Genomic DNA, 14,127 nt, shown 5'->3' with positions numbered 1-14,127 from the left:
TCTGTGGCTTGAATTTCTTGTGCTTTAGTTCTGATCTTCCATACATATGATCCTGAAGTGATCCTGTAATCACAGAACACTCCTGTAAACAAAAGATGTAAAATACAGAACATCAATGCAAACATTGATGCTTCCACTGCTGCCATCCGTCACAGTTTCATGGTTGATAAATTACCAGTCTGAATTTGTTTATTACAAAGACCTTAGAAGTTTACTGTGCCCTACATACAAACCAGTGCTTGGACTCTTGGTCTGAAACTAATTTAATTTGCATTGATGTAAATAAGGAGCAACACTCTTAGAGCTGAGTTGTTTGTTTGTTTTAATTTATATTTTAAAACAAAGTCAACCAGATCTCTTGGACCTACTCTGAAAATGGAGGGAAGCAGTAGCCTTTACCCAGAGTTACTGTTCTGCTTGTTACAGCATCTGAAATCACTGGCATTTGATTGACTTTGCTGGAGTGTTCCTTAATAATTTCTGAAGCTTTTAACTGAAATGAAATGAGTGGGTTGTGGGTTTTCCTGCAAGGCGAGGAGCTCTAGCCTTTCATTTACCTATTTGTTACAGCTTATTAAGCTTTCCTGTCTTGCATGTCTGTCCGACAGAGTTCTCTGCCTTTTAGTGGAACTGTTCCAATGAAAACAATTGCATATCTGTTTTAAATTTCCTTATTTTCTGTCCAATCACGACTTTATCATTTGGATTCATTCATGAATGCTAGAGCCACGTTTTAATTTCTGTCAGTCAGTGCTGTAAATTTTCAGGTCTTTCTTAACAGCCTGCTTTGTGGTGAGTGCTTTCTGTAGCTTTATGAATAATTCAGGGAAAAAGAACAAAGCTAGGATTATAGCAATATGGAAGAGGGAAAAAAAAAAGCTGGTTTACTGGAAAAGGAATTCTTTGGGCTGCAGTTTCAGTGAGCTGTTCCAGTGATGGAGCATGTTAATGACAGTGGTAAGCAAGTGAGGTCATTGTGATGTCAGTGCTCTTGCTTGTAATCCTGCACATGCTTGGTAGTTTGGAACAGTTCATGCTGAGCTCTGGTAGAGGAACAGCAGAATCGTGTGTGCAGAAGTTGATCATGGCTGTAACAGGAGATGAAACAGGTAAAAAATTTTATAGCCTTTGACATGGTATTTTTGTATGTCTGTATAGTGTTTAGTTAGTATTTTTGACATTTTCTTTTGAACCTGTTGCTGTAATTTTTTCATGCCTCTAAAAGTCATATAAATAGCTTCTAATTCTGTCTACTTACTGTAGGATTCCAGGGCAAGTTTAACAGTTTTGTGTGGGGTAAAAAATCCAGAAAATCACTGTTAGTGCATGAGTTCTTGCACAGATTGATTCAGTAACTGTTCTTCATTATTTGATTCAGGATTTTGCTGAAAACAATCCACAACTCTGCTTTTGCATTTTTCTTTATTCTGGTGATAGTCATATACATTGCTCTGTTTATAATTGCTTTTTGTTTTGTAAAAATGAAAACTGCCTTTTTTATTGAGCAATAGACGCTACAAATTTGATAGCCATGGGCTTAAGCCGAGCTGTATAGAAATTGTTTCAGCACTGCAAATCAACCCTATGCTTCCATTATTAAAAAAACACTGAATGGAAACAAATTTGAGGGCAATAATTGAAGTATTGTAATGCCTGCCTGTTTTCTCCTCCGCTGTTAAAATGGTCTGTTCCTCAGCTAATTGAGTTCAAAAGGCTGACGTCATTGGATTTCCTGGAATCGTGTTGCAGTAGGGAACTGGAAAAGTTAAACTCCAAACAAGATACACATTGACGTCAGCTCCAAGTCATGCTGCGAATTTAGTCAGTTCCTTTCTGCCTCGTCAATTGCCTCCGGCAGCTCGGTAACATTAACTACTTCCCTGCCGGCTCCTACGTGCCGCTGCTCTGTGCTGGTGCACGTTGTTTCATTAATCAAAGATAAGTATCTTCTCCAGGTCAATGTTTTTAATGCTCAAAGGGATAATGATTCATGCCTTGTGTAGCCAGTTCAGTGGTGAAGTTAAAAACCCTTTGATATCAAGTCCCACCATTATGACTCACAGAGAGGGAGAATAGGCATCCAAAGACATCGGGCGTTTTTTCTTCTGGATAGTCACTGAAAGAACTCGAGTGCAGGGATGCTCTCTAGTGTTCAGTAAGTTACTTTTTCCATGATGTGGTTGCTTTTTGAATTTTTTTTTTAAATACACTTTGGTTTTTTTCACAAGTTGCTTTTTGACTTTCCTAATTTTCTTTTTGCAAGTCTCAGCTAAAAGCCTCTGGGTTTCAGTGGCTTTTTACTCCCTTGCATTAAAAAAAAACAAACTGGAGCAATGTGTCAGGGAAATGCACCAACTCCAGGTTTATTGCTTTGTTAACAGTATCAGTTCTACTTCTGTACTGTAGGAATTACATTAAACTTTTTTGAAGTGTCATTAGAAACAAAAAAGTTTGTCAGTCTGCATGAAATATGTGTGACATTTGTCTCAAATGCTGAGATGGAAGGTGTACTTCACTGTAATATAGATACATAACTAGGCTTAAACTAACTTTGAAAAAAATTTAGTTTATTCCACTCTGTTTAAAGCCCATTTCATCTTTCCAAAGGTCTTTTTCTGGAGAAATCAGTTACACTGTAATTTCTTGAGGTAATATACGAAACATTTTTCAGTCTTTAAAATATTTTTTGCAATGATATAGCATAAAACATAGATTATTGCACAGCTGAAAGATACTTTATCAATGCTATGCTATGCTATGCTTTTTTCTTGTTTCTAAGCAGTGGTGTCTGGATTTTCAAGGTCTGTATCACCAGAATAGTTATATATCTGTGTTTCTGTGCTGGCAGGTTTATAAGTGAGACAACTGTCAGGCAGAGACTGCCACTACTGCGACCTGCTCAGACTAGAATACTTACCAGTGGCGTTTGCTGATCCCAGCTGAGATAGGGACTTGCTTTTGTTAAGTCTTGCTGGAGGTACATGACCACATTGAGTCCTATGCACAAAAGCTGCAGTAAGTCCTGTTTGCTGCCATCTGAGTATAAATCAGACACAGACGACAAAGTAGTTGGTCTTGCCAAGCTGAGGTGATCTGGGTTGTGGAGCTTTCCCCACGACTTGATCTACAAAATGGTTTGCTTGGATTTCTAGTTCATTGTAGCTAAGGCAAACTAAGGTAACATCTCTTTAATACCTAATAATGAGATAGAAAAAGCTAGTTCTTACCAGAGTCTATAAGATCTATGTAATGTGGCCAGCATAAAGGGGGAGCCTGAAGAGTTGCTAAAATTCCATGTTTATAATTAATGAGCTGAGGTATCATTCCATTGATATGACTGGGACTTCTAAGAAATGTGGAGCACTTAAAGGGTTAAGAAATTCCCCTGTAGATGTACAAGATGACCAAGCCCTGTGTTGATGGCAGCTGCCTGTCAGTGCTCACAGGGCTCCTCTGGGCTGATTTCTCCCTCCCTCCCACATCCCCGGGGGATTATCCAGGTCAGTTCACTGGTCCAGTTCATCTTGTAATTCCACAAACACTTTTACCCACAGGACTGATGGGGGGAGGTGCACAGGGTTTAAGCTGATAATGATTTCAGGACATGGCTGTGGAATTGTAGTCTAAAGACAACTTGATTCTATTGTTTTGTTTTGAATTAGTGAAGCACTTGCATTAATATAGTAAGAATAATAGTATATTTTTATTAAGTTTATTTTTTCCCCCTATAGTTAACTGATGTTTTTTAACTGCTTAATGTGTCAGCCTCCCCAAGATGCTTTTGTCTGCATTTTATTATCCCAAATATTCTTAGTGTCAGCTGGGATAGAGTTAATTTTCTTCCTATTAGCTGGTACAGTGCTGTGTTTTGGTTTTAGGGTGAGAGAGATGTTGATAGCACACTCTTGGTTTGGTTGTTGCTCAGCAGTACTTGCAGTAAGTCAAGGACTTTCCAGCTTCTCATGTTCTGCCAGTGAGTAGGCTGGGGGTGCACACAAAGCTGTGAGGAATCACAGCCAGAGCAGTTGACCCCAGAGAGCCAAAAGGATATTCCATGCCATAAAGCATCATGCTCAGCATATAAACTGTAAGGAAAGCTGCCCTGGGGCCTGCTGCTCAGCCACAGGCTGGGCATCAGTTGGTGAGTGGTGAGCAATTGCTTTTAATTTGAATCAGTTATTTTTCTTGGGTTTATTTATTTTTCTTATTTTCCTTCACATTGCATTTATTATTTTATTTTATTTACATCCAACTGTTCCCATCTCAACTTGTGAGTTTTCTTACCTCATCCTACGTTGGGAGCTGTGTGGGTGGAGTGAACAAGTGACTGTGTGATGGTTAGTTGCAGGTTGGGGTTAAACTGTAAGACATATTTTCCCATTATTTGAATAATGCTTTAAAGAATTAAAGTATAAACTAAGTGTAACATAATAGCCTCTGAAACATCAGCTATATACAGTTACTTTAACGACAAAATTTTAAGTTCTGTTCTATCATAATATAAAATATTTATGGAAAGGAATAGGTAAGTACTTGTTTAGAATATAAAGAAGACTATAATTTTTGGTGGTTTTTTTTTGTGTTCTGTTAGACAAGACATAAGTACTTAGGACTTCCCCAGTGTTCTTAAGCTGAGGTACATCATGTAGGGACAAGTACGTCTGAAACAAAGAAATGACGTGAGACTGTCAGAGAGGTGTTGGTTTCAGGTCATGTCAGATCAGCATCTAGCTTGGGGAGAGCACAAAACTGCAAAGCTCAGGAGCTGAATCTGAACTTTTGCCCTCTGATGTAGTGTGCTGCTACACCCCTTCCTGTACAACCGCCACTGCCTCCTGTTGCTTGCTAATGCTGCAGCATCCCATGTGTTGTCCTCATGCCCAGGGAACAAATCCTGTGCATCCTGAGCATTTGTGTGTTCCTTTTCATTGTAGCAACAGCAGCTATCACTCGTTATCCAAAGGTTGCCAAACTGCTGTTGTAAGAGGAGGAGAGGCTATAAAGCTGGTACTTTTGCTTTCACAAGGAGGAAGGAGAAAGTTGTCTTCTGAAGCAAATTGAGTCCTGTACAGGGAGAACAGGGTAGCATATAAACCTCAGTGGCTGCAACAGCAGGACCCTCTTTTTGTGGGTTTGTGCAAACAGGAACTAAGTGTCACTGTTCAAACTGTTTCTCAAACTGCTTTCCCCATGTTGTCTGAAGAGAGCCATGTGGAAGCTTTCAGTCTGGCTGGCTAGTGGGGCCATGTGCTAGAGCAATTCAGATACTTTAAAATGTGGAAATAAATGCTATTAAGATAAAAAAAAATATTGTTGTGTCATTACAGCCCTGTGAAATTATTTACATATCTGGGATCCTGGATAAATTGTTGTCAGAAGTGTTATTTTCACATATACCTCTTTTTTTTTTGCCATACGTTTAAAAATAAGTTTCTTTTATACAGCTGCCACTGGAGACATGCCAGCTTACCAGATTCGAACTCCCACTACTACCTTACCTCAAGGAGTGGTTATGGCAGCCTCACCAGGGACTTTGCACAGCCCTCAACAAATGGCAGAAGAGGCAACACGCAAGAGAGAGCTGAGACTTTTGAAAAATAGGTAAGACTATAATAATTCATAGTCAGTGTTGCAAACCACTCCCCCACGAACATTATAATGAAGTTTTCTTCCTAAGGTCATGAGCAGTGCCTATAATTGATGAAGGGAAGGCAGGAAATTCTTTGTCAGTCATCCCATGTCCTTCTAGCATAAGTATTGCTTGTTAACTCTGGAGGATGAGAGTTGACCTTATACCCATGGATTTTTATTTTGAAAATACTAGGTGATTCAGAAATCAGTATCAGATAATTTTTGTGATGATCTAGAGTTACACTTTTCAATGAATTTTATTTCCTATCCTCTTCCACTACTGCCAGTATAATGACCAGTAGGGGCTTTTTCCTTTTAAAACATCCCAGCAAAGAATTGGTTAGGAAAATAGCTGAGGATCTCATTAGCAGCTGTCCATTAATGATGCTATGTAGAGGACTTATTCAAAGATGGAATGATAATTACAGACTTTCCTAAATACTTGGCTGCTGGGATGGGATACTTTGCAGTGCCCCTGTCATTTTGTAAGGCATATTGTGTGAAGTTACTGTCAGTCTTTCTCTGTGCATTCTTCTTGCTATTCTTAGGGGAGTCTGTCTTTTTTAAATGTGTAGCCACCTCTGTCACTGGCAGGTTAATAGCAGAAATAGTCTGCTCTGCAGATCTCTAATACACTGCTTAACCACTTGTCTTATGATTGAATTAATGGTATTGCTTTGCTCTCATGCCTGTCCTTTATTTTAAATTACTTATGAGGATCACTGCATTGTTGTGCCTCCTTTTCGTTTCGTCTCTCTTCAGTTTTAAAACTAGTGCCTATGCTATAGCTCATAACTTGCAGGAATGTTAACCTCTCACAATTTGATAGTTTATCATGTTCCAAGGTGGTAAAGGAGGACTCCCAGTACTTCTAATATTTTCTCTGGAATTGGATGCTTGTTCAGTCACATGCTTCTGAACACACTAGCCAAAGCATTTAGCTCCAATATAAGAGACTTTTGAGCCGAACTACAAGAATGGCTTCAGGCTATCATTTACCAAAACCCACCACAGACTCATGTGGCTGAAATGTGCTCAGGCAGCCAGTTCTGAAATGCTAATAAATTGTATTTGTTTGGACCTAAATTGTACTGTACATTGCTACAACCTGCTCTAAGTTTTTATGTTCATGTAAGCTTGGCATCTAGTTTTTAATCTGAAAAGAATAGTGTTATGTTTGTGTTTTCTGAAAGTATATTTTCTGGGTTTGGTTTTAAGATATTGATGGCAGAAGACGATACTCCCAATAAACGCACAAAGTAGAATGTGACTGGAAGAAGAAATGCTGCTTTCCATCCTAATCCTTTGTACAATTCAAGTCAATACATTATCATTTACTCCCTGTTTTTCTCAATTCTTCTGTGTATCGGTTCCATCTTTGTATTTGGTGATGCTGGATGCGTTTCAAGTTCTAGATGTTTTGGATTATATTTTAACTGTGTTGCTGCTTTTGGCTGTTATCCAATGTTCTGTTTGTGCAATCCAGCAGTTGTTGGTGGTGGTTGTTGTTATTGTGGAACCACAGGGATTGCAGGTAATTGCATTTATCCAGTCTTTGCCATATTGTGGCTGTTCCTGTAGTCATTTGCCTTGTATTGGTTCCAGGGAAGCTGCCAGAGAATGTCGCAGAAAGAAGAAAGAATATGTCAAATGTCTTGAAAATCGTGTGGCTGTGCTTGAAAACCAAAACAAGACTCTCATTGAGGAACTCAAGGCCCTCAAAGATCTTTATTGTCATAAAGCAGAATAACTGTCTTTCATTTGGACCTCCTTTATTATGAACTTTAATCAAGGCATGAGAGGAAGCAATTCTACAGATTGCCATATGAACTTGAGAAAGAGACACTTGAGGCCCTTGTGGAACCCAGTTTTGCTTAGTATTTTCAGACTGATTTGGGAGATATTCCATAATTTGGAATTCGGTCATAGTCTCCATACTCTGCTGAGCTTTCTAATGGCATGCAAATGGCTTTTTTGTTTGCACTTTTTACTTCTGCTTTTTGCAGGGAAGCTGCTAAAGAATGTCGACGTCGGAAGAAAGAATACATAAAATGTCTGGAGAGTCGTGTTGCAGTGCTAGAAGTTCAGAACAAGAAACTTATACAGGAGCTTGAAACCCTAAAAGACATTTGCTCTTCCAAAACAGATTAGTAAAAATATTTATTATACTGTGAACTAAGATATGTCCAGTTGCTTTGTAAGACAATACATAGCCAACATGACTTATGGCTTTCTCTTTGTGTCATTTATAATATATTCCAACTCCTAACATTCCTGAATGCTTTCCTGCTTTTTGTCAATTCATAGCTCTAATTCCAGGTTTTTCATGCATCATCCTTCTGTCTCCCAAGGAGCCAAATGTTAAGAAATAATACAAAGTAAAAAAAGCGCATAATTTCTAAGAGCTGTTTCTTTGCCATATATTTACATACTACTTTTTACATGTTATTGAGTGTCCTGCACATTCAAAATATTTTGCAATTGTTTTAGATGAATCATAAAGATAATGAATCCAGTAATACAAGAAAATCAAACAACTCAAGGTATCTCAGGAAAGAGTTTATAAAAGAATGTTATGATTATATGTATGTACTAGCATACTAGTCTACAGATTATTTTATGGCATATTTTTATATTAGTTGCTTTGTGGAAAAAAGTATTGTATTGCTGTCACTGAGTGCCATGGTTAAAGATAGTTTTTAATAGAACCATGTTGTTTAACCTGTGTAGTGTCTGATTTCCTTTAAAAACCTGTTTGAGATGCTTTAAAGTCCGTGAGTATCTGAAAGAAGATGAAGGGAAAGAAGCACACCTAAGCTCATGACCTGCTAAGTGTATTGTAAATACCTGTAAGAAGCTCGCTGTTATATGGCTGATATTTACTTACATTTTCTGTAATCTGCAGAATATTTGATTAATGGGAGGTCTATATATCAAAATTTAAATATTCATCCTGAATACTTCACATTTTAGATCCTGTACACCTGTGGATAGTTGCCTCTAGTGAAGATTGATGGTGCAGTTCTTTTCACAATTTCAGCAAATTGCTGAGTGGTGGTCAAGGTGTCCTAAAGAAGGAAGCTTTCCAATGGATAGTAACTGTTTGCTGATTCACTGGGTTCTGGAGTAGCCTACAGATGAGAGCTGAAGATTTTTAAAATAAACTGAAAACATAAAATGTTTTATAAACATAAAACATAAAATTATTTCAGTTTATTTTAAACTAAAATAAAATGTTTAAACCAGATTACAGCTCTCGTAAATGGCGTATGTGCCAGCTTTCCATTGTGCTTTGAGAAAACTAGTGCATATGCAAAGTTGGTTCTGGGTACTGTGTGAATTCAGGAGTGATCTAATTATTTGGCCAGTACACAGTCTATGAGCAGAGTATTTGGGAGCTTTGCTGGAACTAATAGCACCATTGCCTTACTGATGTGGTAGGAAGAAAGGCCTGGTTCCTACTTAATTGGCTTTGCTGAGGGGGCTGTGTGCATGTGTGTAAGGGGAGGAGGGATGGAATCATAGTGAAGTCATTGGACTTCCTAATTTAATTTAAACTCAATTTGCATTTAACCCTCTTCACTCTGACCCTGTTGGGGTGGGTTGGTTTATGTCGATTTTTTTTCTTTTTTCTGTAATTAATTGAAATACACAGGATAATTTTCTCAAATATTTTGAAAATCCCACTAGGTACCTAAGTGAGGCCGTTTGTAAGAAGAGGTATTCTCTCTCACTTCCTGGAGCAGCACAGTTGATTTAGGAAGGTAACAAGATGCCTCTGGTCTCTAAGGCTCTGCTGCAGGTTTGGAACAAAAGTAAATAAACTTTGAAATACCTTCTTCAGTGTGAAAATACATCTGGAGTGCTAAGGGCAGCAGAAGTCAAAGGTTCTGTTCAGGTTGGACAGGATGAATGCAATCTGCAGGACCATGTTCCAGCTTCTGTAGTGCAACAAATAATTTTGTTGTGGCTCTGTTGCTAAAGCCTGTTTTCTGTTACAGGTAGGCATTGTTCCTGACACGCAAGGGATTTGGAAACTTAATAGAGAGAAACCTCTGTGTGTGTGGTAGATATGTCTCCAGTAAAAAGATCCATTTATCTTCTAAATGGTATCTGGTACTAACTGCAGTTAGAAATTTGATAGGAGGAATTCTTGTCTATTCCACATCTGTGTAGTTTATACCAATTTCTTTACTAGTAGAATCATAGGATGGTTTGGTTGGAAGGAACCTTAAAGATCATCTAGTTCCAAACCTCTATGCCCATGGGCAGGGATGCCACTCACTACTAAATCATATTACTTAGAGCTCCATCCAACCTAGCCTTGAACACTTCCAGAGATGGGGCAATCATATCCTCACTGAGCAGCCTGTCGAGTGCTAGCCTCTGAGTAAAGAATTCATTCCTAATATCTCATGTGAATCACTCCTCTTTTCTTTATAACCATTTCCCCATGTCCTGTCATTGTCTACCTGTGCAAAAAGTTCTCTCCTTCTTTCCTGTATGCCTCCTCTAAGTACTGAAAAGCTCAGTGACGTCTTCGTGGAGCTTTCTTTTCTCCAGGATGAAAAAGCCCAGCCCTCTCAGGCTGTTTTCACAGTAGAAGTGTTCCTGCCCTGTGATTATGTTTGTGGCTCTCCACCAAACCTGCTTTAACAGGTCCATGGCTTTCCTGTGCTGGGGCCCCGTGAGCTGGATGCAGCACTGCAGGTGGGGTCCCACCAGTGGAGAGGGGCAGAATCCTCCCCCTTCACCTGCTGCCCACCCTGCTTTGGATGCAGCCCAGGATGCACTCAGCCTTCGGGGCAGCAGGCACACACTGAAGCAGAGAAAAAGGCCTTTTCAATACAGTAGTATTCTTTATATAGAAACATCAGGTGAATCTGAGTTGATTTATTACAAGAGAATTTGAGCACTGCCCAAGCTTTCATTTAACAGAGCCAGGATTTTGGGGTTTTTTGTTAACAAGAAAAAAGGCCAAAATAATGGGTGTTTTTCCTCCTGTGAAAAAACTGCATTTCTGTGGTATGAAACTCCTTTTTTGCTGAAACCACACAGCTGCAAATTTCTTTAAGACAGACTGCTGGAGGATTGGCCTTTGAGGGAAAGTGTACACAGGCCTGCATGGATTTTTAAATATATTTTTCAAAATAGGTTTTCATGTAGCTCAGGTAAAATAGTCTCTTGTAAAATGTCTTCAGCTTCCTAGAGTTGTGGGTGATGAGGAATGTAGTAGTCAGCTTCCTCTTAAGGTACAGCTTTGAGTCATAGCTGTTTCCTCCTCAAGCAGATGTGCAAAGAGAAATCTCTATAGACTATCCAGACAGATCCCTCTTGACTCCCTAAAACAGCCTCAGCTGTTTTGGCCCATGAAGAAAGGGATTAAAATAAGAATATTGTGTGAGTAGGTGTGAATTTAATTTCTTTGGGAGCACTTTTTGATGGTTATTCCTGCTGTTTGCAGGAATAATTGCAGATTTTTAATTTTTTTTCTGCACTGATACAGTCCTGAAGAGTGCAAGTTGTCTCCTGCTTGGTTTTCCTTCTGTTCTTGTCACACATAATTGCTGATCTGTACCCTGGTACAGATGTCTGGTACCCTGCAGACATCAGTGTAATAGCTAAATACAGTGTGATCTTTTTCTGAATTAAGTATCACTTCAAGGAAAACTAAGGGGTCTGCTTAGCTTCTGGTTTGGATTGACTCATTTTCCCCACAGTTTTTTTCTGTTTCATCCCCTCGGTGTTTAGTGTGTGGGTGTGTACATGGCAAGACTGTAGTGAATGCTGAGCTGTTAAGCAGCTGACAGAAGTAACTGCCTTTTGATTGTCAGACTTTCTGTAGAAAATATTGTCATGTGGGGAGGTGTCTAGTAGTTTGGTTTTTTTTTTAAGGCACCATGGGTTTCAAGCTTTTTTTCAAGGCACCGTGAGGCCCTTTTGGATGAGGGTAACAGTGACCTCATTATTCCAGCAAAAGTGTTCTAGTATTTGCTTGATTTAATAACTGAGGAAAATTATTTAAGTAAATTCTAGAACAATTTGATAGTCTCTCATGCCAACTGGAAATGGCACATAGAAAAAATCAATTTATTCTTCTGTGTCTAATGAATCTTTAGTCTATTTTCTCAGGTTTCTGGTTTTTCCTTAATTCTCAGTTAGAACTTCCTTCTTGCAACAGGCTTGTTTAATACAGTATCAAGCAAAGGCTGTGTGTATGCACAAAGGCTGAGAGTAGTGTGTGAGCTGACCACTGCGTGTAGACTAAGGAAGAAAATAACTTCATTGTATTCTGTGTGACTTGAATGGAAAAAACAGTGAAGGAAGTGTCTTTGTTATGGTAACTGCTGAGCTTTTTCCTCTCCTTTAATAGCCTTTGTCAGTGGAATTGGGTGTGATTAATACATCTTGTGAATGGAATTATGGCTATAAAAATGTCACAATTCAGAAATCTGGTTATCTAGCCAAGTCATTGTTTTTGTTTTGTGGCTTCAAAAATACGATTTCCAAACAACCTTGAATGAGGCTCTTAATATTCTCACTTTCATGATTCTCCCTTCTGCCCCTTTCCAATGTGGTTGTACTCACACCAGGTAAAAGCTGCTGCAGAGTTGTTTAACAAGCTCAGTCTGGACCAGGGGGACTGTTTTTTCAAAAATAGTTCTCTTAAAGATTGTTTTTCCCCTAAGCAAAGTATTCATCACATTTCTAGCTTTCATTAATTCTTACAGAAATGAGGGAACTGCAAAAACATTTTTAAGTTTAATGCATACTGAGATGTTTTGCTTGATGAAATTGACTTTGAAGAACTAGATTCTTCAAGATCCTGGTTGTGTGAACTAAAAGCTTTCTGAGGTTTGTAATCAGCATAAAAACAAACAAAAGAAAAAAGCCTAAATCCTTGACAGCCCCGCATTTTTACCTTGTTAGTTACTTCAAAGTTGTTAGTTACTTCAAAGATATAGATATGGGCCTGGAGCTGCAGCTTTCGTGACAAGTGAGCAGCCCAAATCTGTTGAGATCTTTGAAGAAGACATTGTTCTTTTTCTCCCATTTGAGGTCTGATCTAAATAGCTTTTCTGAAGTGTGTCTATTGGAAATTGTCCTAACATGAAATACAGCCACAGGAAAACAGGAAGAGTCAGGGTAGATTGAACAAAGGATTTGAAAGCAGTATAACACAAGCAAGTATGATAAGTTTGGATGTGAGACTGTTTATTTTTTAATTTCTGTATTTTTTGTGCAAGAACCCCATTGGTCTGTGCAGGGATCAGAGCTCTGCAGTGTTGAGCACAGGATGAAAAGTGTTAACATTTCAAAATCAGTTCCACTTTCTTTTGTTGTATCTTGTGAAAATTGTTACCTACAGCTCCCTCCCTCCTGCTATCAGACATGTTCCATACACATTCTTCATTCTTTTTCACTGATGATTTTCATTTTCCTGAAATATTGTTCCTTGTGAAATGACAGTTGCTCATGTTTGTATCACATTTCTTCTAGTATGTTTTGAACCTGGTGGTTGATAGCAATTTAAGTTTTTAGATGTATCAAAGATCTTTCAAAAGTTCATGAAAATAGGTAGTTAGCAATGAAGGCATGGACTTACTACAGGAGAAGTTGGAATGTAAGTTTTTTTAGATTCAAGAAAACTTACTGGGAATTCTCTATTAGATTACAGAGAATAAATTCACTAATTGCCCATGAACCATAGAAAAGGAGGTTTGTTGCTGATGACTATTTGTATTTTTTGGAGAATGTTTGAATGTCTGTAGATTATACCATATTTGTTTAAAAGGACAATTTGTTTATAGACAAAATATTATTCTATTAAAGAGTTTGAATACCTTGCAGACCTAAGCCATTGGGTCTGACGTTGTTGTCTGTCTCTTCAATGAGCCAGTGGTAGTTGAGTAAAGGACAGTGCAGTGTATCCTTATAAAATACTTGCTGGATGCTCCCCCAGATTGACACAGTTACTGGCACACACTTTTTTTTTCTTTTTCTGCCACTTCAGCTAGGCAAATAAATGAAAAATAGACTGGTTTTGAAATACACTATTTACAAGAAAAAATACCCGCTGTCTATACTGTTACATTTTAGTAGCTCTCAGTAGAATCTGGTAATTCAGTCTTAAATTTGAAGTGCTGGTAATTTCTGTCCTTCTGGGTAAAGTTCAAAGCAATAAAGCCATGGGTTTTTTTCAGCTGTTTTAGAGTGACACCTTGTGGAGTATAAATGTCTGCACTTTATTTTCAAACTGATAAAGCCGCCAAAGGATGTTCCAGAAGTGGGGAATTTCTTGTATCCTGTGGATACAAGACGTGTGGAGGGTGGGGTGTTCTGTGGCTGATGAGGACACAAACTCATTTTTCCTTAATTTTGATTTATAAAAATAATAATAATAATAATACATTTTTTTAAATGCTGTTACAAACACTGCTATTGAAGCGCAGTAGTTACTAGTTCTAGGTCACAGAAATTAAATACAATAAAAAA

The 14,127-nt window shown here is 38.3% G+C and overlaps 1 protein-coding gene across 12 annotated transcripts in view; it reads left to right on the top strand.

Annotated features, from left to right (window-relative positions):
- CREM (cAMP responsive element modulator) overlaps positions 1–14,127 on the top strand; it is a 57,253-nt gene that overhangs the window by 27,366 nt on the left and 15,760 nt on the right. For 4 of the 12 annotated variants that reach the window (XM_066314951.1, XM_066314967.1, XM_066315010.1 and 1 more), the window contains 2 exons: positions 5,445–5,601; positions 7,237–7,853. In XM_066314951.1, the coding sequence (XP_066171048.1) occupies positions 5,445–5,601; positions 7,237–7,381 (302 nt within the window). In that variant the 3' untranslated portion in view covers positions 7,382–7,853. Of the gene's footprint in view, positions 1–961; positions 1,110–5,444; positions 5,602–6,849; positions 6,986–7,236; positions 13,489–14,127 lie in introns of those variants that run through there. The other 8 variants (XR_010743172.1, XM_066314989.1, XM_066314976.1 and 5 more) reach the window with 5 other exon arrangements.

This window comes from Sylvia atricapilla, chromosome 1, assembly GCF_009819655.1.
Source record: "Sylvia atricapilla isolate bSylAtr1 chromosome 1, bSylAtr1.pri, whole genome shotgun sequence".
In the NCBI taxonomy this organism is placed as follows: Eukaryota; Metazoa; Chordata; class Aves; order Passeriformes; family Sylviidae; genus Sylvia; species Sylvia atricapilla.
Note: the sequence above shows the minus strand (reverse complement) of the source record. Positions and strands in the feature narration are given on the sequence as shown.